This window comes from Pungitius pungitius, chromosome 5, assembly GCF_949316345.1.
Source record: "Pungitius pungitius chromosome 5, fPunPun2.1, whole genome shotgun sequence".
Taxonomy (NCBI): domain Eukaryota; kingdom Metazoa; phylum Chordata; class Actinopteri; order Perciformes; family Gasterosteidae; genus Pungitius; species Pungitius pungitius.
The window spans coordinates 4,118,769-4,141,834 of NC_084904.1; the positions used below are offsets into that span (position 1 = coordinate 4,118,769).

General features: G+C 42.9%; 1 protein-coding gene across 1 annotated transcript; it reads left to right on the forward strand.

The window, feature by feature from the left end:
- The first annotated feature begins 1,386 nt into the window (after positions 1–1,386).
- Positions 1,387–22,180, forward strand: slc23a2 (solute carrier family 23 member 2). Its single transcript, XM_062562164.1, has 17 exons — positions 1,387–1,683; positions 10,059–10,107; positions 11,877–12,088; positions 12,783–12,881; positions 13,838–13,954; positions 14,873–15,030; positions 17,003–17,091; positions 17,270–17,337; positions 18,215–18,396; positions 18,853–18,973; positions 19,424–19,580; positions 19,909–20,056; positions 20,159–20,264; positions 20,507–20,774; positions 21,103–21,198; positions 21,389–21,637; positions 22,122–22,180. The coding sequence occupies exons 2-17, from the start codon at positions 10,059–10,061 to the stop codon at positions 22,178–22,180; spliced, it is 2,178 nt and encodes a 725-aa protein (XP_062418148.1). The 5' UTR covers positions 1,387–1,683.
- The last annotated feature ends 886 nt before the right edge of the window (positions 22,181–23,066 follow it).

The following is a 23,066-nucleotide window of genomic DNA, read 5'->3' on the forward strand; positions in this document are numbered from 1 at the left end:
TTGGTGCAGGAGGATGTTGTGTTTGGGATGTGAAATATTGGAACTTAACGTACTTTAATATGTGTCTAGTGTCTACATGCGCCAGCTTTCAGTGAGCTGGTAGATTTGGCAACGTTTGGACACAGTCAGGCTTGGAGTTTCACCTGGGGTTTTTTTTAACCCTAATGCTGAACTAAGCTAAAAGGCTGCAGGCTGCACCATCTTATTTGGCAGGAAAGTGGTGACAAACTGAACATCTGACTGCAAAAGCAATAAAAAGTCTTTCCTAACGTTTTTACTTCTGCAAAGATACATGATACTCTCTCTGCAGGCCAGGGTATAAGCTGATAAACGCAACACACCCAACCCAAATTCTATCAAAGTATGCGTTTATTTAGGACAGAGGTGCAAAAAAGTTCACGAACTCTACTGATGTAATCGTTTTTTTTATTTTTATTTGACCACACGGTTAACTCATTCAGTTCCTTGTTTTGTGAGACACTTGACTCTTGATGACTTTACTAAGATCAAAACTTCAGGCATTTCAAGGTGTGTCATGTTGTTTTGAAAAAGTTATCAAACAGGTTACTTTACGATGCAGATAACAAAGAATGTGCTGACACTTATAGTAAACCTAACTAAATTAAATTCAAGTATACACAGATCTGTGTGTTTACATTATAACATTCTTTGTTGTCAAGTTACAATTTCATAAGTCACTATTTTCCAAAAGTAGGAATCATTTTATTGGTTTACAATACCAAATAATATCAGCCCACTACATTTGATCTGTAATTTTGTATAGTATTGAAATATAAATGTAACTTTGTAACATCATTCTTATCTTGAGTTATGGAGGTTTGGTGTACATGGATTAATCCAGATATAGTATGTTAGTTATAACTTATGCACTAAACACCACTACAACAGCTTTTTTTAGAAGTCAGTTACTGCAAACCTCCTAAAGATCTATACCCTTTTTCGTTGAAAACAACAGTAACTTAAATACCTACCGAAAAAAACGATTTTCCACAGGCTGCCGTTGACCTCTTATTCAACATTTGCTAACTGGGTTACGTCAGGACAAGAGACCGACCAAAGTGTGTGAATGTAGGCCAATAGACAACCATCAGATGGCGGTGTGGCCAAAGGACGGCAAGGGAAAAAAAACCCAATTTAAATATTTGAGGAAGCGTTAAACATTCTGGTTGAGTAACTGTTCAACGGCAAAACCCCCCACAATAATTGCAGTTTATGCAAGTGGTTATTAGCCCGTTACAGAATATGTTAAAAGGGGCTGTCACTGCATATTGTTCATTGGATAAAGAGGGAGGATTGCGTCACCACTAGGCCGCTACTGATTGGCTGAGCCGTTGAATGACGATAGAGAGGGGCTGCCGCTCAGCGTCACGGGGGGATGTGGGCATGCGTGATAGCGAACGTCAACCCCGTTGCTTTACGAGAGGCGAAATCCCTCCATGCGAAGAGGACCTGTTAAAAAGCCCGTCGGAGGAACACTAGACGCTCACCTCGGAAGGACCGGGAGCAAAGACTCCTCCTCGCTGCTGCCCGTTCTCCTCCGGCTACAAGTGTAGGCTAAGGCTACCCCCCCCACCCACCGCCTTAACAACACCAACCCACGGGGACGAGCCGACGGACGCAACCGAGAAAGGAAGTGAGCTCCTCGTCTCATTCATCGGGCAGGTGAGGACAAAACGTGCAATTTTAAATCTCACGAGTGACTCTTCGGAAGCACACGTGCATGTCAGGAGGTGGGGACTTTATAAACCCCGGCTCGAGGCTAACCGTAGGGACAGAGGTGTACCGGGGACACCGATGTAACGGACCGACATGTAACGCAGCCAACGCTCCACCTCTCAGTGGCTCGGTGTGACCGTTTTGTCGGCTGATGCTGACGTGTGACCGTGAAACGCGAGGCCACATTAGTCCCTCTTTGCCGTGTCCTTTAGCACGAAAAAACACAGCACTGGAACCCCCCCCCACCCCCCCTCCTCACACACACACATTTCACGAGGGAACTATGAGGCCACTTATCTTTATGACGATGCCCGAGGCCAGACGTTAATGTCACTAGATATGATATAGTGTCTTTTAAAACATCAGATCCATCACCGCACGGCTAAACACGCATGCGTAATCTGCATTGCCTTGTGGCGTTTGATTTAAAAGAGAACCCATAAGAAACTACAACTACCAGGAAGCACTCACTGGCACACCGGCGCGTGCTTCGGCCATTAGTGTTTATTGGTTCTTGACGAGGCGGTTGCCCTGGAAACGTGGTTGTGCCGGGCTTATGTGATCCGCACATTATCAAACCGGTAAGTTGAAATGCGTAGTGAGGTAACAATCACGGAAGGATGATGGATCAAAGTCTTAATGTTAACCCCCGAAGATATAGGATCGGTGACATTGCTTTTCTGCGTTTATTCAGACCGAAGGCTTAACTTCTCCTTTCAAGGTTCATCTAGGACGAAAAAAGAGGTCAAAACAACTTTAATTTTCTTTGAGTATATGAACAACTTCTTGTGATGATGATACTTTTCACAGTTCAGACCTTCAAGTCGTGATAGGTCTGAGTAAGGCCACAATAAGCCTTTTCTTTAAGATATAAACTAGGCCTGTCCTTTATTTATTTGCAAAACAATTTGTTGTTTTGGGTTCCTTTTTTTTGAACATTTATTTCTAATAAAACAGATTACTCCGAATTTCTTTGAAGGACAGCCCATGTCATCGATGTGGCTTTATAGTAGAAGGCTAACTTGTATTTTAAATGCTTTTGGAGATTCAGCGCGTGAGATGTCTCCGTTAACACACCGCTTGGTTTTCTAGTTACCGTAGAGTCCATCTTTCATCATGGTGTGTCTGGTTTGTTTTTGAAAACTTGGGGATCAAGCTCACTGAGTGCTTTCTCAATTAATCAGCCACATCAAAAAAAGTGAATATGTAAAGAAACAAATATAGACAATATCTTTTTGACATTTGGCTTCCTGGTGTTCACCACACAGTCACCATGACAGCACGGAAAGAGCCCTGTCGTGAGCTGTATGCATGATTGTAATTCTGCAGTAATGAAGCTTAAAGGTTGAAGAAGCTTGTGACTGGAAAGTTGCCAGTTTGACTCCAGTTAATCGCATTGATTTGCGTGCTAATGTAAGGTGAACCGGCATCTTGATCTTGCCCATCAAAATATATTGTAGCAAATTATTTTGACATTTCAAATATATATACTTTTTTTTTAAATCACAATATGAAGGAGGTGGTTCATCAAAATGGCTTCATTTCCCATGTCTCATTGAAAATTCCACCCAAAATAAACTGTTTGTGTTGAGCAGTTCCTGTGTAAACGCATACTGTGCGTCCAGTGCATCATGGGGCCGGTAGTGACCGCTGAGAACAACAGATGTTTCAAATATTTGATGTATAGATTCCATTGTTTTCCAATACAAACAAATAATGGGAATTTAACTTATTAGAAAGGATGTATGGCATTATAACTGTTATAGACCCATAAAGAAACTTTGAGCTGTTTCCACTTCTCGCCGTGATTGTGCTGTTTCCAGGTGGTGAAGGACCTTGCAGTGAAAAATACCACAAAACTGCTTCGGCTTCACAGGGTAATGTTCAACTTTTGTAAAAGCGTTGTTTTGTTTATTCTTGAATAAGTCAGGGGCTTTTGACCACCTGCGGAGTGCTATTGGTGCCTGTGACTGAGTGTTTTTGCATTTGACCCGACTCGCAACTGGTAAATTCAATCTCTCCTTGTGGCACGCTGGTGTGTGTGTGTGTGTGAGCCAGAACAACGTTCGTGCCAGTCACTCTCTACTACAGATTTATTTTTAATACTCTGTCTAGGCTTGACTTGAATTCACTTTGCATTGTAAACCGGGGACATCAGCAGTATCCAAAAGCAATATTGGTGCTCTACATTGAGAATTTAATGAAAAAGTACTATGGAGAAATTGTTTGAACGCTATATTTAAATAAGAGCAAATTGATTTGTTGCAGGCTTAGTGTTCTATTGAGGAGTCACTTTTGGACCCAAGCAAAGACACTAATGTGTTCTGTTATTTGTGCGTACAGGAAATTTCCAGTAGCTCTTGGTACCGCTGAGGCCAAGTAAGCATACAAAATTGGTACAATGTGAATGACCCATAAGTTGGAGGACCGATAGGGAATGTGGAACCACCGATGTGCAGTTGTGATGTAACGGTGAGGGGGTGTAGTGGCTGCTAAAATCACTTGGGGGTAGTAGTGCTACGGGCTGTCCAGGTGTTGGATGTAAGATTGATCCCAGTCCAGGCGACGTTTATCATACAGTGATGTGTAGGTCTGGCTGACCTTTCATTTTTATTTTTGCTCAAGGGCCTTTTTATTGATTCATAGCTGGTTTAGTTTGGGGACCTGTGTGAAGGTGGCTCATCTGAAAAATGTAGACATGAGATGGTATGTTTGTTCCGTGAACCAAAAGACAAACAAGAATATTGGCTGGAAAGAGTGTTTCTTGCCAGCAACAGATGAGGAATGTGAATCCTCAATCCTGTTTGGTGAAATTTACTCCTTTTACGACACAACCTCTCAACCGTAGAGCACGTGTACAAACTATACCGCCTTCAGACTTTGACGGTACCCGCCTTTTTTACGTTGCCGTACACTAACAACAGAGTCTCGTTCATGCACGAGTGGTAAAGGCCACAAAGAGCCACCAGGTACGTCCAGCTAACGCAAACCCTGCAAGCCAGAGGCACAAAAAAGCACCTCTTAAGGGGGCTCCGACAGGAAGGAGTGTGACTAACACCAACTCGACCCGGACCATAACAAGGCTTAGTCACTGTTCCTGTGTCCTTCTTTCAAAAGTAGCTTTTCAACCTTCCACAACAGCCTTAGTCCGTGTGACTCCCAGTAAATGGACAGAGGATCTCTGCGAGTATCCGGGTCAGGATCGAGCGCATTGAGGGGATCTGGGCCACAGAAGTGGATTCTTGGCAGCGTGTGACTAAGATTACACCGTCGTGGTGCGCCATGCCCGGCCTGGGAACAGGGTTGTATGATTACATTAGCAGCAGAATCCCTGTCTCCTTTAACCTGCCTCTTCTTCCTCTTCTCCATGCGCTCCATCACCACACATCCGCCCAAAGCAAACCTTGTTTCCACATTGAAAATAAACGGACATAAAAGAGACATCAGCACATGTGCTGGATCAGCTCACATCATAAGGACCCAACAGCATTAAACTGTTTATCAAAGTTTCATAGAAATGTCATCAGCATCTTGACATCTGGGGGACTGAGTGGTGGAAGCGGTCTGAAGAGCATCTTTAATTGATTGAATAGTCCGCTGGGTTGTGTCCTGCGGTCAGTTGTCCATCTGAGGTCAATGAGGGCAAACCCCAAAGTCCGCACTCATGCACTTGGAAGCGTGTTCATGCAAAGACTGCGCTTGAGAGCCCTTAATGTAGGCTTCACTTATTATGGAGATCATGTTGGATTTTGGAAATCCTAATTTGGCACGAGTGTCCTGGTTTTTAGAGGCTGCACTGCAGTTCTATTTTTCTTTAAACCACTTGGTCCTCAATTAAATCCACATTACTGATGAATAAGAGGTGGGATATGTGACCAGGCTTCTTCACTGTTGCAACAAACCGTTTTGTCAGCAGCTAAAATGTAGTAAAAGGTTGAACACGTGTTTTATCTTTATAACAACCTTTTTTTTCATTTTTCAGCCCAATCTCCAAATTGTCCAATGTTCGCACCAAGTATTGTTTGTTTAACTACAACTTTCATAAAGTAAAAAATGGGGGATGACTAGCTCAGCTGTAATTTAACAAATGCAAAAGCCTATTAAAAAATTCTAAAAGCTTACTAACTCTATGTATTTCCTCACTGAACCATGTCCTCCAGTGTCGCTCCGTATCCTAATTATAACTTCCATGAGTTTATTATGGAATAATGAATGATTAATAGGGTAGAGTAGGGTCATAATAATGATAATAACGACCATATTCCGGTTTAGTGTGGCACACAAAATGGAACCCAAATAGTTTTTTTAATCTCAATGTCTTCAAATAAACAGCTGAGTATTTCATCGTGGGAGATCTAACCACCACTCAACAGTTTAGTGAAAATGTTCAAAAGCAATATTCACAAACATCGGATTTGAGATGATTCTGTGTAGTTTTGCTGCAAAAATGTTGTATTGTACTACAAAATACAATTTTTTAACAACTCCCAGTACAAATACTGTCTGACTTGTTAATCTACAAAAAACGTAAGTCTTCCACTATTGATGGAGCCTTTCAATTTCTAAGAAAACCTGTTCCATCTTCATGTTGCTTGGGGTCCTGGTGCACAGGCTGATGTGGATCTCGTCCTCGGCCTCCATCCCTCTGGTATCAGGTCCGGGTGTGAGGAGCCTCACCCAGTAATGTGCTGTCTCTCCTTATCTCTTTGCCTCACTTGTTTTTTTTTTTTTTGTTCAGTTCACTATTCTGCTAATAACAAAAAAAACAGGGATTTTGCAACCTTAACTCTAGACAAAACAATAGAAATCAGTTTGCAGTTTAATAGTTTACAGAATAGTTTAGGCGTGAACTGAAGTTTCAGATCGCTGCTGCATGCAAGCAGTATCTGACCTCTACAGTACTACAGTCTGCTGAACATAGCTAACTGCTCAACTATACCATGTCAGGATCTGCTCTACCATCTTTGGTGTTTTAGCTGATCATTTACTAACCTGAATGGGGCTGAATAAAGGATTTGTCTCCCCAGTTACAGTACAAGCAAATAAAACCGTCCCGTCCCCCCCCCCGCCCCGCTGGGAGCAGCCGCAGGAGGCAGGGATTTCATCATCTTAGAGCAACAAAGGATGCCCTCTGGTCTTAAATACCACCAATTGGACCTTTTTTAAGGGAAAACCTGTCTGAGGCTGTGGGTGGGCTGTACCAAATGTCATTTGGTACATTTACATGACGTGGCATTTTCTTTTGTCTGAAATGTGGGAAACATCTTCACTTTTCCATCTAACCGTCTCCACCCATGCAGACCGCAAGCTGTGTAGGTGTTGCTGTGATGGGGGGCGGGAAATGCATTTAGAAGCTCAACCTCTCGTCTGCCCTGCTGCTGTAGCTTCTTAACCAGTGTAACGTGTTTGTACAGCACAGCATGGGGGGGGGGGCGGCACCTTCTGTTGAACTGGTGAGTACCAGAGAAAGCAGGACAGCAAATTTATAAAAACTGAAAAGTCAACATATAGACACGGATGTGCTGTAATGAACCGTATGGGTCACTATAACATCTTGAGCAGTACTTTTGTGCAGTTAGATAATCGCATTTCTTTTATTAAATGTCGATTTTGTTTTAAGATAAAAAAAGGCATCAAATATGAACCTGTACAACCCTGTTACTCTGAATTCTGTGTTGTATAAAGCGGTATGCTGGAGATAAATGAAAGAACTGACTAGATTTAAACTCAAAGAAGAATAATTGAATGGATGAGTAAACTCTGTCCAAAGCAGATCAATGAGGGCCGTGCTGAATATGAAGTGAAGCATATACACCAGACACAGGAATCCGGAAGCATTCCTGTTGCACGGCTTGCCCCAACCAGCAAACTGCCCCCGTGACGTAAACCTGTTACAAAAGCAGGCGGACTCGCATTTGCTTTTTTTTTTTTTTTTGTCTAGCGGTTGCATGACTCGGCATGTTCGGCTAAAACCAATAATGTTTAAGAATATATTCTAAATGTAGCGATGTACAACCTTTAACAATACTAGCATTTCTAATACAAAGACCAGCGCAATAGCAGTGGCTTGGATCATCTTAAATCATTGAGATCATTTGAATTGTTAAATTCTATAGTTGTAAGTAAACAACTTAAACTAGACTATGACCTTTTGAAAAGCGAGACCTTGGAAGCATTGCCACCTCTTTTACACTCCTTTTAATATGCCGGTACTCAAAGAGAAGAAACGTGCAAATACTGCAAAAGGTTATTTAAAGAAAAAGTTACTAGTGCTGATAATATTGTTAGATAATGAATCAACTGTTGTGTTAAATTCATCAACCAACCCCGCAAAAAGGAAGTTTCATTCCTCTGATAATCAGTGAAACCCCCCCCCATACAAATTGCCGAGAATATTTCGGGTACTTTGCCTGCCACCCCTGTAGCTCTTATCTCCGTTCACCGCTGAGGGTGGACAATGTTAACATAACCCTGCAGAAACGTTACAATCCCCCCACGGTGTGCGTCAACAACGCATCGCTTGTTGTTTTGGGAGCATGGCTGCAAACCCGATAAAGTCACATCTTCACAAAACCCTTTTCACATCCGTCCCGGAAGCTTCATGTAACGCACAACGTGTTGGCCAACGGCTCATCTTTGCCGGGACAAACCGAATAACACCAAATGATACCCTTTTGTGTGGGTTCATTGTATTCAAAGTAACGATGACAAAGCGTTTGCAGGCTCATGTGACTTTGCTAACCGCACACCTGATGCGGTCGGTTGACCTCATGCAGTGTTTGTCTCATTTTCTGGGGGGGGGGCTCTATATATTATCTAAAGCTTAAACGAGTTGTCGATTTACTGCTGGAATGGGTACCTGCAATTATTCTGGTAATTTTTGACTGCTCTTTAAAGTGTCATTTTTCTCTTTCTATATTTTACATCCACAATAAAATGAGGATTTTGATATAACTGCATTAATCAATAATGGACATTGAAAATGAATCCATGGGACAGATTTATGGTCCTCTACAGCATGGACGTATTGCCGACAGGGGTTAGGGTTTTCTTTTGCATTGATGACGCCAGATATAAAATACACAAGGCACAAACTCCTCACTACTCCTGCACACCACTGAACCAACCAACCAGGGCTCATAGCCTGCTCCAGAATTTAGGACTGAAGTCGATACGCATGTAAAACCCTGGCCCTAGAGATAAACCGGCCAGCACGAACATCTGGTGTGAAGCCTTCTTCCTCCTCCACACAATGCGACACAGGCCAGCACAGCTCCGCGGATCAGGTTACCATGGTTATAACTCTAGGCAGTGACTGTCCACCAGCCTGCTTATTTTGGGCTGAGTCAAAATTACCACCACAAGTGTCTCTGTGCCTCCTCGCGCTGTTTTTATTTTTATTATTCAGTGCGTTTGACACAGTCACAAAGCCTGTTTCCATCCGCATGTGCAACTCCAGATTTTCTGTTACATCATCAGTTTCAGTTCTCTCTCCTTCTTTCGTGTGTGCAGACAGGGATTAGTCGACAAGGGTGTTTCCGCCGTGGTCGTGGCGCAGTAGCTTCAGGTGTGGGCAAACGCTTCATCGGACCCGAAAGTCGCCCACAGGCTGTTGGGATACTTTGTGTCACACTCGGCGCCTCACAGTACCCCCAGTGGGCCAATCACGGGCTGCGTGTCATGGGTCCTGTTTTTGGTTGCGTGGTGTTGTAACTGAATTTCCCAAATTACTGCAAGTAAAAGTAATGGATCAGTTTGTATCATGACTGCTCTTTGAACGTTGGTTAATGACTTTACCATTTCCTAAAAGTTTTATTTTTAATTATAATGTAAATGAAACAAGATTTAAAACCACCCCCAAATATCCGTCGATCAATGCAGTATTATAAGAATTTATTGTGAAATATGGTTTGCAAATTATTTTTGTATTACATTTTTACTATATTTGATATATATGATCATTTTAATTCAGATGACTTCTCTTCAAATGGCCCTTTTTTTTAGAGCGCAATTCTAGTACTTTGGGTGCTGTTAACTGCGAGCTGCCGTTGCAGCAATTGCAGCAACAGCCATTAAGCATCCATTTAGTCTTGGCCAGTCTATACTAGATTGCAGCATAATTTACTCAAACAGCCTTCCTTAAGTCTTATTTAATTATCCCAAAACAAGGTTTTGCACAATAACCTTTGCTTGTGATTAAAATGCTGTCTGTCAAATTAACGTATGTTTCACCTCTCTCCTTATCCTTGAACCCTCTCTTCTCTGTGCCTCCTTCGCTTTCTCCTCCTCCTCCCCTTCTCCCTCTTGCCCCTTCCACACAGATGCTCCCAGCCGCCCAGCTTGACAGGAGTGATGGGATGTGTCAACTAGGTATTACACCTATCCCAACATTTTACACTGCAAGCAGGGAGACTGGCTGGGTGGGAAAGGCTTCTTTGGAATACAACAGTGGAATATTTTATTTTACCTCAAGTCTTTTCTAAATATATTTTACATCAGAGTATGAAACGCAATGTAAGACAAACGAATGGGGAGCTGAGATATAAGGAAGGAAAGTCTAACTAACAAGTGCATTGTTCGTTGTGCTGTTGGTAAAGTACTGGTTTGGTAACTTGGTTTCAAAGTCCTGAATAAAAGGACCATTTTAAATAATGGAACATCTCCGGTGTCATGTGGGAGGAAGGAAACAGGATATTTTGGTCACTCTTCAGGTTTACAGGCTTCCATGTTCCCTTTCAGTGAAACCTTATGATATCGCTCAGCATCCTCGTGGGTTAATTTACAGTGGAACACCATTAACAATCTAATGCAACTGCTGCTGTAATGAACCTCAGTGGAGGAGAAAAGTGTCATTTTGACCGATTTGTCATGTGATTTGACCTGAGATATAACTTTATTTTCATTGTCTAGGTGTAGTTTCCTGTGCGGCTGAACATTGACTCTTTTCACATCTTCTACTCCAAACTGGGGTTTCTAAAAAGTGGTTTGGTAAAGTAGTTTACCTTTATCTAATCCGAAAATCACCATACGCAAGGTCAAACTACGTCTTCACAAAGAAACATGTAATTTCGGTCGCACAAGGCAGTCACCCCTCACACATGGAGATAACCAGCCACTAATATTATTATAGATAAAATGAGCAAGGACAGCAAGCCCCGCAGACAAATTACTTCCTGTTGGGTTTCTGCAGTTTAGTCCTTGAAAAAACTTTTTTATCGCCAAGTCCCCTCAGATACTTCTACATGTCTAAAGGGAAAGACACGACTCAAGGATTGTTTTACACAAACCAGGGTTAATGTGACACTAGAGTTTAGGAAACGCTGCTGCAGGTCAACCTGCCGTCTCCCCTCGCTGCCTCCCGCTCCTTCTCCATCATCTCCATCGCTCTGTTGCTCCTCTTCATCAAACCCGACTGTACTCAAGCCTCTCTCTTGTTGTTTTGCTTTACACTTTTAAAGTAAAACCTTCCACAGTGGGCCTGGCCGGGGGCTTGGATGGGGTTTTAGCCTGCATGCTATCTTTGTTTTATAGGGCTCACTGGGATTTTTTTCACAACAAAAGTTTATTTTTGTGTTGTATTGATTTATTTCAACACATACAAGTTCTAACAGATTTTTCCACATCAGAACACTCACAGGAGTTCCCCTTTATCGTAAAAGAGAGAAAACACTGTCCAGATGGACAAAGTAGTGGCTATTACACTTTTTATCACGGGAATGCCCTTTTGGGCACCCAGGCCAAAGAAAACGGTCCCCAACATGTATCTGATGTTTCATGTTTCACTCTCCTTTCCACTCCCTGCACTCTCTCACCTCTGTGTCTTTCCCTCCTCTTCATGTGGCACCCGGATTAACTGAATGTAGAAATGTTTCTTTTGAAGGTGCAGGGCTGCAACCAACCAATGCCTTGATCCCAATTCATCTGTACTATTTTTGTTTTAGTGCTTCTTCTGTAGATTAAGTCTATTAAAAGTCTTTTCTGTTAAGTTTCTTCTTTGACTAATTTAAGATATTGAGGTTACTATCACAAAGCTGATGTGATAAGATTTAACCATAACAAGGTGGGATGCTGCAACCCTTGAAGTTATAAATCAAGATATTAATCTCTCCGATTATCTGTCTCTTTTTCTTCCCAAGCAGATGAGGCAGTCCCGGATGATGTAATCGGGCCGACGGATTCGTCTACAGCGTTCACACAAGAGGGAGACCGAGGCGGGACAGACAAGGACAACATCCAAGACGCAAGGATGGGCGTGGGAAAGAATACCAGCACCAAGTCGACTGACGGTAGCAGCGAGGCAGGGAAATTGGAAGAGGAGAGCAAGCCTGGCGGCGATTTCTACCCTATACCGGTACAACACTTTATACAATTTACAAAAGGCAGAGAACAGAACCATTATGCACGATGACGCAATAGAATTTGTTCTGAGCCTCATTCATAAAACAAAGTTCTGTTCTTAAGTGCATACGCAGTACCTAAAAATTAAACACATCAAGTAAACTTTACTGAAATCTAAAGCCACTGACGTACTGTCATACTAACATGAAATGAATGTGTAGTGTAACAGACCTTGATCTGAATTCACCGTAAAATTCATCCGCTTTTGTGTTTTTAGTGCACCTGTAAAACCCCTAGGTTTTTAGATATTCATTACCTAATACAAACTTAAGTATTAAATAAAATGCATTATATGCATTCGGGAGACTTCAAAGAAAAATGTTTCTGGTTTCAAAACGCGCTTCCCTTCGTCCATTAACGAGGTGCTCCTGGCAGTCACAGAAAAAGCGCACACGTAACTTGCACTTTCCCCCTTGTTGGGTGGAAGTCGTTTGTTTGTAAAGAGCCCAGTTTGCATCTGTTGGGAAACGCGTGTCCACATGCAGGTCGGCAAGTCTGTTCACACATTTATAAGCAGTTAGTCACACCCGATGTTTCTGATCTTTCCCACAAAGGAGCATGCAGAGACAACGTTATACAACTGTCAACAGTATTTTAGGTGCTTACTTAATGCGTACTTAACTTTGAGTTGGCCTGTGTGTGTTAAGGTGGTGGTGAACGGCGTGGGGGGGGCCAACGGAGACCAAGACACCGAGAACACTGAGCTGATGGCCGTCTACAGTAAAGAGAATCAAGGAGCAGAAAAGGTAAGCTGGAGGAATGTTAAACACAAACTCTGTGTTCAATAAAGCAAAGTGCATGTTTACTCCCAAATGAGCCTCGTTTTAAGCAGGCGGAGACACACACACACACATGGATTCTTAAAACTTACCAGCGGCAATCTTTCGTTTTCCTTCCTCCCTTTTACACCGCATTCTACGATGTGGAAACCTTCAGATTCTCCTGATCCTGGTGGATTTGCAACCCATTGTAACAACAAGTGTGGTTGGACACTTGCACGAACGTCTACTGGTGAAAGTACAATACAGTCAGTAGTTTCTCCAGCAGAGCTCCGTCATCTCTTGTAATGTAAATTAAATTAGAGGGCGCTCTAGAGACATTTCTTTATACCCAAATGTGAGACCCAAAAAGTATCACATTTTTTAACAGTCCAGATATCCATGCCAAATTTAACAACTTTTTGAATATGATAAAGGCCCCAAAAAGGCCTGCGGTTTGTGAGAAGAATAATGACAATAATTCCTCGAAATACAATAGGTACTTCTTCCTCTGTCTTTTGAATTGAATACATCTTGTGTTTTCCTATTTAAAAGTGTATATATCCTTTATATAAATTAATCTTTTGACAGTATTTAGATACAGAAGATTTAAGTTAAAATAGACTGTTTTTTCTGACCTTCTGATTTAAGCACAAGAAAAGTGCTGACTCACCAAACTCTGTCCATGTCCATGTTATCTTCTCTCTTGTGACTGTGTATTTTCCTTTGCTGATAGGGTAAAGTTGTGTGTTTTTTCTTCTTTCACCTAGTCTCTCGATCTCTGCCCCATTGTCACTTTCGACTTTCATCACTAATAAATTCCCGTCTGCTGAAACGATCGCTGGTTCAATGTGATCCTGTGATTATGTTACTTTCACATGAATGCATTCCAACAAAGTACATTATTTTGACTGTTTTTATTCTGTGTGTGTTTTTGTGTGTAGAGCTCAATGTGTGAGACATTTGACAGCACCGACAGCTCTGACGCCAGGAGGATGGACATGATCTATACCATTGAAGACACCCCACCCTGGTACCTGTGTGTGTTCCTGGGCCTACAGGTGAATCTCACGCTGAACACTCAAATCCTTCATGGTCACATGTTTGTGTACCTGACTATCGGATGCGTCTCGTCATCTGAGCTGAAAAACAAGCACAATGACCTCGCGTGTCATTATCTCGGGTCATATTCTTTGCTGTGGTGGAACTCGTCATCCCAGTAACTTGACAAATGACAGGGTGTGGTCACTGCACAGAACCTAAACATGACTGACTGCGTGTCCCACAAACTGGATTTTGCTCTCAGTGGTTCAGTAGGTTTAAGCTAGAGTCCGTCACTGTCCTACAAATGACGTAGCCATGTGTGCGCAACTGTCAACATTCACAAGCTGAAACACGGCCTCCTTTCATCTCGCCTAAAGGAAATACAAAGTTCTCACATGACTGCTTTTATGTGCTGTTACTTATTTCTTGTGGTGTGTCTGAGGGCCTCGGGCCTACACTTTAAAATATTTCACAGCTTCAAGTCTTCATTAGCTCAGAAAAGAACCAGAAGTTATCTTTATAGTCACACAAATATGACTCTGTGATTCTGTTATGGTGGATGTGACATTTTAATATTTTTGAGTTTGTGGGATCATGATCCAGCTGAAGAATAGAGTTTGAGGTTGTTTTTACAGGCTGTGAATACTTTAAACTCATCAATTCTGTCACTTTTTTAAACTTTACCACATTGCTCTAGATCTTGGCTCAGTTGCTTTGTTTTAAGCAGATTTTAACTTTTTAAATTTAATTTACATATCCCCAAACACATTAATGGACCAGATGTGAGCTTACACTCATGTCACTATATTGGAGCTATCTATTTAGTTAAATCTCCAAGTGATGAACGTCTTAATAGCTCAAGTAACTACAATGTCTGGTCTGAACGGTCAAACAATGGAGACACACACTGACTGTGTGGCCTCTTGCCTCTGCAGCACTACTTGACGTGTTTCAGTGGAACTATCGCTGTGCCGTTCCTCCTCGCGGAGGCCATGTGCGTCGGCTTCGATCAGTGGGCCACCAGTCAGCTCATCGGGACCATCTTCTTCTGCGTGGGGATCACCACCTTGCTCCAGACCACACTGGGCTGCAGGTACACTCACAGAACCGTCTCACTCGTTGTTGGACCACGCACCCTGCAGCTGAATGTTGGTATTCTGTCTTTCACTTCCTCACCTCTCCCCTTTTTTTTTTTTTTCCTCCTCTCCTCAAGTGCCACTTGAAGTCATTGGCTATTGTTGACAGGAAGTTCCTCTTTCTCTATCCTTCCTCTTCATGTCATGGGGTGTGTGTGTGTGTGCACATTTAAGCGGATGACTACATGTGTTTTTTTTTATTTTGTCACAGGTTTTTATTGTTTTAGTTCCAATATCATTTAAAAAAAATATTATTTGAGCAGGGGTACATTGTATGTTTTCTACAGATGTTTTGTAGCAGTTGTCTTGTCTGTGATGACTTAACATTTCAACTTATTTGTTTCGTTCATGTGACTCCAGTTTTTCTTTGAGTGGAAAGTGAACTTCCCAAAAGATTCATTGTATCTGACAGATAAAAAAATCATGAACCTAGAAACCTGTAGCAGGGGACTATCAAGCAATAGGGAGACCAATAGGGAGGCGTAGTATTCATTCAAGCCGGACACACTCACTTCTCAAAACTGTTGGTGGTTAGAAAATGTTTTATAAGACCCCTCATGGAGAACTGTAAATCAGTTTGTCTAGATTATTATATTTTGTAGTTTTAGGATCCTCAAACCTTTTTGATTTGACAGTGAAAAATAATGTTTGTCCTGAGGCTTTGTCCAGGCACTTCCTCAGTGTCCAAATACAGAAAGAATGGAGCCGGAAACTTCGGCTCCATTCCAATGTCACTGGATCCCACCGGGTCGAGTACGTCATCCAGAACATTTTAAATACTGATGGGCCTTACTTAGCCAATTGTTCTTCTTCAGGTATTACAGTTATGCTCATTCTGGTCAACAAAAGTAAATACACTTGCTATCTTCAGTGTTATCTGTAGCCTTCACCTGACACAAGCAAAGACCTCAGCCGGTCTGCGGTCGAGTTCAACATCATCACGCCAACATCTTCCCCTCTCTGAGGAAGTGCAAGGCTGACGTCACACTCCCCCCGTGGTTCTTTCATGGGAGCAAGTCTGCTTGCGTTCTGATGACAAGGGGCCACCTAAATATTTCCTCCATATCTTTTTAGCTTCTGAGCAGCTACTACTCAGACTTTTTGGTAATTTGAGATCCATGTACATTTTCTTTTACAGCCTTCTTGATGACATGGATGATATTCATCCCATGTTTAAATATTTATTTCAGTGAACTGGAAGAATTAAACAACTTATCCTAATGTGCCATTCTCAAATCCTTTTGACGAACTGGCCGTTTCTGTTGATCCGACACACATAAACACCCCATTTAGCTGTAGGTCTATTAGATAAACTAATGACTGCACAGATCAGTTTTAGATAAACAAAGGATCAGTCCCGATTTGATTTTTGTCATGTCATCCTTCTATTGGACATGGATGAAGTGAGTATGTGGTGTGCAGGTGTACCTCTACTTTGGTGAGGAAAGTTCACTTCCTCTTTTCGAAGAAAAGAAACCTGCTCCATTTAATCATTACTTCATTCTTCACCTTTTATTCTGTCATTGGCATTCCCACTGATATCCTGTCACAGCAGTTTATGTATTCTATTTTTAGCATGAATACTGTCTTTTGATGTCTTTGTGCTGTAATACAGTGTTATTGCAGACATTTTTTTAAATGTCAGTAATCATCATTGTCTAAATAAAAGATATGTGGCATCGATGACCCCAACATGTGTTTGATTGACTTTAGATTCCCCCAAAACACAACCAGCGGGATTCTCGATATTCAAATAAGCAGAAACCGCTTTAAAGAGATCCCTAAATGCTTTCACCCGATGGCTGGACACAGAATGTCCCCTTTCTTTCCACCCTTTTTGGACACTCATTTTGTTTAACAATTCTGGGATTATTTATTTCAAAATGACTCACAGCATCATTTTGAAAGCATGCTTTCTGTGTGTTTTAGGTTGCCCTTGTTCCAGGCCAGCGCCTTCGCCTTCCTCGCACCAGCCAGAGCCATCCTGTCCCTGGACAAATGGAAGTGCAATAACACAGGTAAATCTCATGTCTGATCTCATGCGGAGGGTTATTGTAGCTTTTCTTTCTATGATTCAATCTCCAAAGGCTATAAAGCCAAGATTTGTCTCCTTGTTTCAGATAGTGAACGATTTTAAGTTAAATGTCTAAGTTTAATGTCGTATTCTCCCCATCCTTTTTGTTTCACCATTGGCAGAGGTTTCACTATTCAACAGCACGCAGCTGCTCAACACCGAGCACATCTGGCACCCCAGGATACGAGAGGTAAGGCAAAGAAAGACTAATAAAATACCTGAACAGTAGATAGTAAACACCTTGTTGTGGGAAGGCCAGTTGTTTGAAACTGAATAAATATTTGAGTAAGATATTACACAACACCAGTGCGATTATTGAGGTTACTTAAGCTAGAGGATCTTTTTTTTTTTTTTTCCTTTTCTCATAGCTGCTTAAAGTCAACGCTGTCTGTAAATGGCTGCAGGGTTTGGCTTTCCGTGACACAAGCTGTTCATTTGAATTAACCTTTCAGTTTGCACAAGCCAGTTGTGTAATTGTTTTTTATGTAACGCACAAATGAGACCAAACCCAATCCGACCGAATCAAATTGTTAAACCGGACATCAGAGGGCTGAGAGGCGTGAGCAACGTGCATCTGACCAGAGGACAACGAATCAGACCAATTTTATTTTTTATGATCAATCACTAGAGCAGGACTTTTCTTTGCTTTAGTATTTTTACAGTTGCTGTAATCAATTTATAGATTAAATTACCACTGATGCCTCTACATGGCCTGCATAAATAAATAAGACCCTCGGTGAAAGGACTGACTCTTTCTATGCAGTTAGTATAAATTGTAAAGCATAGTTACTGGTGCAGAGAAGCAGGACCTTGCTGCAGTAAAAAAAACTTTTCTAAAGGCAATCCGGTGCTTGAAATAACATTAGTGCTTTCATCCACAGGGAACACCATAATTACTAAATTAATTTCAGTCAATGCTGGGTGTAATCCTTTAGATTTGAGTCATCTTTCTTTAAGTTGCATGAGTCCTCATCATCTGGTATCCCTCTGAGGCTGTACTATTTTAAGAGTCTGTTCATAGTGAAACCAATTTAAAACTGCATCTGTGTTTAATTGCGTTCTGTCAGATCCAAGGGGCCATCATCGTGTCGTCCCTGGTGGAGGTTTGCATCGGAGCGCTGGGTCTGCCCGGGCTCCTGCTGAAGTACATCGGACCCCTGACCATCACCCCCACAGTGACGCTCATAGGCCTCTCTGGTTTCCAGGCGGCGGGCGAGAGGGCAGGAAAACACTGGGGCATCGCTATGCTGTAAGCTCAGACTCTCACGCAAAGAAATGCAAATTCATCAACAGCAGATTTTCCTAGCTCTCAAATCCACTTTCTAGATCCCCTCCTCACAGAGCATATTCCCTGCTAAAAAGGAAGAGGGTTTGAACGCGTAATGATGAGCGTACTTATTTTTATGACCATTTGCTAGAGATCTCTTCTGTGACATTGATGTGGTGTGATTCATAGTTCCTGCTGTGTCACAACTGTCTACACCATGGCCGGAGGCTTCCTCCTCTCCCTCCAAAGGGACAGGATTAATGCCTGTAATTTGCCACTGATTTGTTTTTCCTTTGAGCATTAAGGATAATCGATTAGCTTGAAGGCCCCTGAGGTCCAAGTCAGACATGGGCGGGAGTGAATCTGTACGGGGTTTGTCCTCTAACACGTGTAAATAAAATAATCCACCAAACTGAGGGAGCTTGTTTCTGTCTGCAGGACTATCTTCTTGGTGCTGCTCTTCTCTCAGTACGCCAGAAACATTCAATTCCCGCTGCCGGTCTACAAAGCCAAGAAAGGCTGGACGTTCTACAGGCTGCAGGTCTTCAAAATGTTCCCTGTAAGTGGCTGGTCTCCATGTTGATGTTCCCCAAACTGCTTTTAATGAATGACTCTGTTTAAACCGATCCCTGCCTACACTGCAAGCTAGGCGCCCATGTAAGTCCCAAATTATTCAATAAAGTTCATCTCATTCTCGCTGAGAGGTTCCTCCTCCGCCTGCTACTCTGCAGTGTGGAAGTCTGTGTTTTCCTGCCCTCTGCTGGTGATTTACTGAACAGTGCCATCAATAATCTCCGATACATTCAATAAGATGCATTTATTTCAAGACGAGTCAACATTTTAGAGGAGGACACAAAATACATAATCTAAATTAAATTCTTAGAAGAAATTGCTGCCACAAGAATGCTGCGTCTATTAGACATTCACAATGTTCAGAAACCTGGGAAAGGACCATTTTTTAATTTTAGTTTATCTGGGTATGTCTTATTGGTGGTTTCTTTTTCCACAGATCATCATGGCCATCTTGGTGTCATGGCTTCTGTGTTTCATTTTCACCGTGACTGACGTTTTCCCGCCGGAAGTGGGCAAGTATGGCCACTACGCCCGCACCGACGCCCGCCAAGGAATCATCGCAGCGGCTCCCTGGTTTAAGGTCCCATATCCCTGTGAGTGTGTCTGGGGGGAGGAGGGGAAGGGGGCTGTTTTGAGAGGAGGTATGTTAAGTTATGCCATGAACTGGTGTGACTCTGGTTGTCAGGAACGGTTACACTGGTCAGGGGAGGAATAATGAGCTCTATGATTTGAGACAGTACAACAATAGAAATGTAAAAAGGGGGATTATTTTTTATAGGAAGAGGTGAACCATGGATTTACACAAAATAAACAAAACGAGAAAATCCTCAGAAATTATTTAGAGATTGAATGTATAAATTATATCAATACATTTTGCAGCAGTTTCCCCCCTCTGACCAGCTCTGCTTTTCACATCAACAGTCCAGTGGGGGTTTCCAACGGTGACGGCTGCTGGTGTGATCGGCATGATGAGCGCCGTGGTGGCCAGCATCATCGAATCCATCGGAGATTACTACGCCTGTGCGCGTCTCGCCTGCGCGCCTCCCCCTCCGATCCACGCCATCAATCGGTAACTCTTCAGTTTGGCTCTTCTTCTTTCTGATACTTGTTTGGAATTCATTTTCTTTAAGATGTTTTGATGAGTATTTTTTCCCCTGCCGTCTGTCTGTAGGGGAATATTTGTAGAGGGTATTTCCTGTGTCCTGGATGGTCTTTTTGGGACAGGAAATGGCTCAACCTCCTCTAGTCCAAATATAGGCGTCATGGGGATCACTAAGGTAACTCACACCTGCACTCGATTACATTTGACGTTTCATCATGGCATTTTTTAATCATGTTTGTTTATTGTGTAATTCTCTTGGCTTCCGTCTCTCTGCAACTTGAAAAAGTTGCTAAATGTGCAGAAGTCCTCTTCGCATTCTGTTGGGATTCATGTAGAAACAAATGATTAAACCAAATGTATATAGCTCGCCCTGAATGGCTGGCCTTGGCTCCCGCTGATCTCTGTCTGACCTTCCAGGTGGGCAGCCGACGTGTGATCCAGTATGGCGCCGCCATGATGCTGATGCTGGGGCTCGTGGGTAAATTCAGCGCCCTGTTTGCCTCCCTCCCCGACCCTGTGCTGGGAGCTCTGTTCTGCACCCTGTTTGGTATGATCACCGCGGTGGGACTCTCCAACCTGCAGTTTGTCGACCTCAACTCCTCCAGGAACCTCTTTGTTCTGGGTTTCTCAATCTTCTTTGGGCTGATGCTGCCGAGCTACCTCAAACAGAACCCCCTGGTCACAGGTGAGTGGAGGCATCTCCCTCAGGAAGGATTATCGGTACTTTTAATATATCCTTGTGAACAAGATTCTGTCTTTGCTTTGACCTTTTGTCAATTTTATTATTGTTTGTATTGAGCAATAAACATGAGTGCAATTAGATTCTGAAAAACTTTTGAGATGCTGCATTTTAAAGAGACACTTATATAGGATATATATACTGTATATTTGTCATTAAGTCAAGTGTCATTTTAGTTTTCATACTTACACACACTAACACAACCAAAATGAGTTCAGTTCCTGAAACGATGCTAAACAAAGTCTGTTACTCTGCCGCTGTCTTTCTCTCTCAGGCATAGTCGAGATTGACCAGGTCTTGAACGTGCTCCTCACCACTGCCATGTTCGTCGGAGGCTCCGTGGCCTTCGTTTTGGACAATACTATCCCTGGTAAGGGGTTTCATTCACTCTCGTTCACGTGGGTCAAGCTGACGATTTAAAAACAAGGTCAACCTAAACATGAATGTACTTTCCGCTTCAGAGTGATCTAGATAACAATTTAGCGGTAGTTTAAAAACATGTAATATAACATATATCCTGTCTCAAAGCTTTGGTCGCTCAATCTCCCTCTTCCCCACAGGCACCCTCGAGGAGCGAGGCGTCAAGAAGCTGAAACGTGGCGCCGGTCTCAGCGCTGCAGAGCTGGAGGGGATGCGATCCTACGACCTGCCGTTCGGAATGGACTTCATCCGCAGACACCAGTTCTTCAAGTACCTCCCGATCAGCCCCACCTTCCAAGGCTACCAGTGGGGGCGGATGAAGGAGGCTTGCAGGAGGAGGCCGGGACATGGGGATGCAGCAAAGGGGGGTGGAGGAGCGGGAGGGGAGGGTGGAGGAGGGGGAGGAGGAGGAGGAGGAGGAGCAGCAGCAGGAGGGGTGAGTCGGGTATAGCAGACGTGGTGGTGCTGCTGCTGCAAGATGTTAAATGTGGATGAATTTGGGGAGCAAGGGATGGTACACCAAGATAAAAGGATGGAGGAGTGGAGGACAGAAGCGGTGCAGGATTTGGGACTGTGTGGAAGAAGATGTGATGCACCGACACCCCCCCACACTCCCACCCCCCACCCCCAACTATGTCAGTATTTTTTTACTTATGCTTGTGTCACTCTGGTCCCAAATTCCCACTATGCTATTTGAAGCATGCTATAGCGAGTCACAGCATGCTTTAAAAGACGTCACCATGTGCAGGTCAGTTGGTGTGTGTGCGCCTGTGTTTGCAGCGGGTTGGTGCATTAATCTACGTGCACTTTAATCAAGGAGACTGATGGACGTATTCTGCCCAATTTCTGTAAAAGATTCTCTATTCACACTAGATGTGATCATATCGATCAAGGATTATGCAAAATGTCTGCAGCGGACCGTTTGCCACTAGACTCGTTATGCATCCACATTGGAGATGGAACACTCACGCAAACGCACCAACAGCCTCACCAGAACCAGCTCGAGAGCCACAATGCACGTGTGGGGGGGTCATGCACATGGATGGAACGGGTTCGTCAGGTAACAGTCGCCATGCAAAGTAATTGTATCACATTTCTTTTATTTTCTGTTTTTTATTGTTCTGCCTGGTGATTTCAAAAGCAGAATGTTACTCTGGCCGTCCAGCCCCCTCACACGCTTTCCTTAAGTGGAAACTCCTCACAGACCAGTTTAGCAGCACATCACATTCACCCATATGGCGCTATAGAAACTTTTCCTCTCCTCAACAAGATCTCCATTGTCACAAACCGGTTCACAGCTCTTTAAGCATCGGTTACTAACGAGACTTTTACTGGACACACGTTGGCTAATTTTTCCGTCGAATAGAACTAAATCATCATTATTAGTTTATTTTCGATTAGCTTTCATTTGCTTATTTTGCATCTCCAAGTGAAACGGGTCCGTAGCAAGGTCTACCCAGCATGCAGTTTGAGGGACGGGCCGAGACTCCTCCCACTGTGGCTAGTTGTCTGATGACAGCACTGGGATCCTCCGTGTGAAGCTTCTCTCCCTGGTGTCACTTGTGCTCTGCAGCGAGCAGTAACGTGTGTTAGGTGGGACTTGCACAGATTAGAAACCACCATCCCAACCTCCATCAGTGTGCTCGGCTGGCAGAAATTGTGTTGAAATGTAGTTAGAAGGGTTTGAGAGTACCTAAATGTAGTTTACTTCTCTTAACTTTCAGGCAAAGCAGATGTCATAAAGCATTCTCTCGCTTATTTAACGAGGTTTATTAATTCCTTACATTCCTCTCTAATATTTTATACAAGAGAAACTGC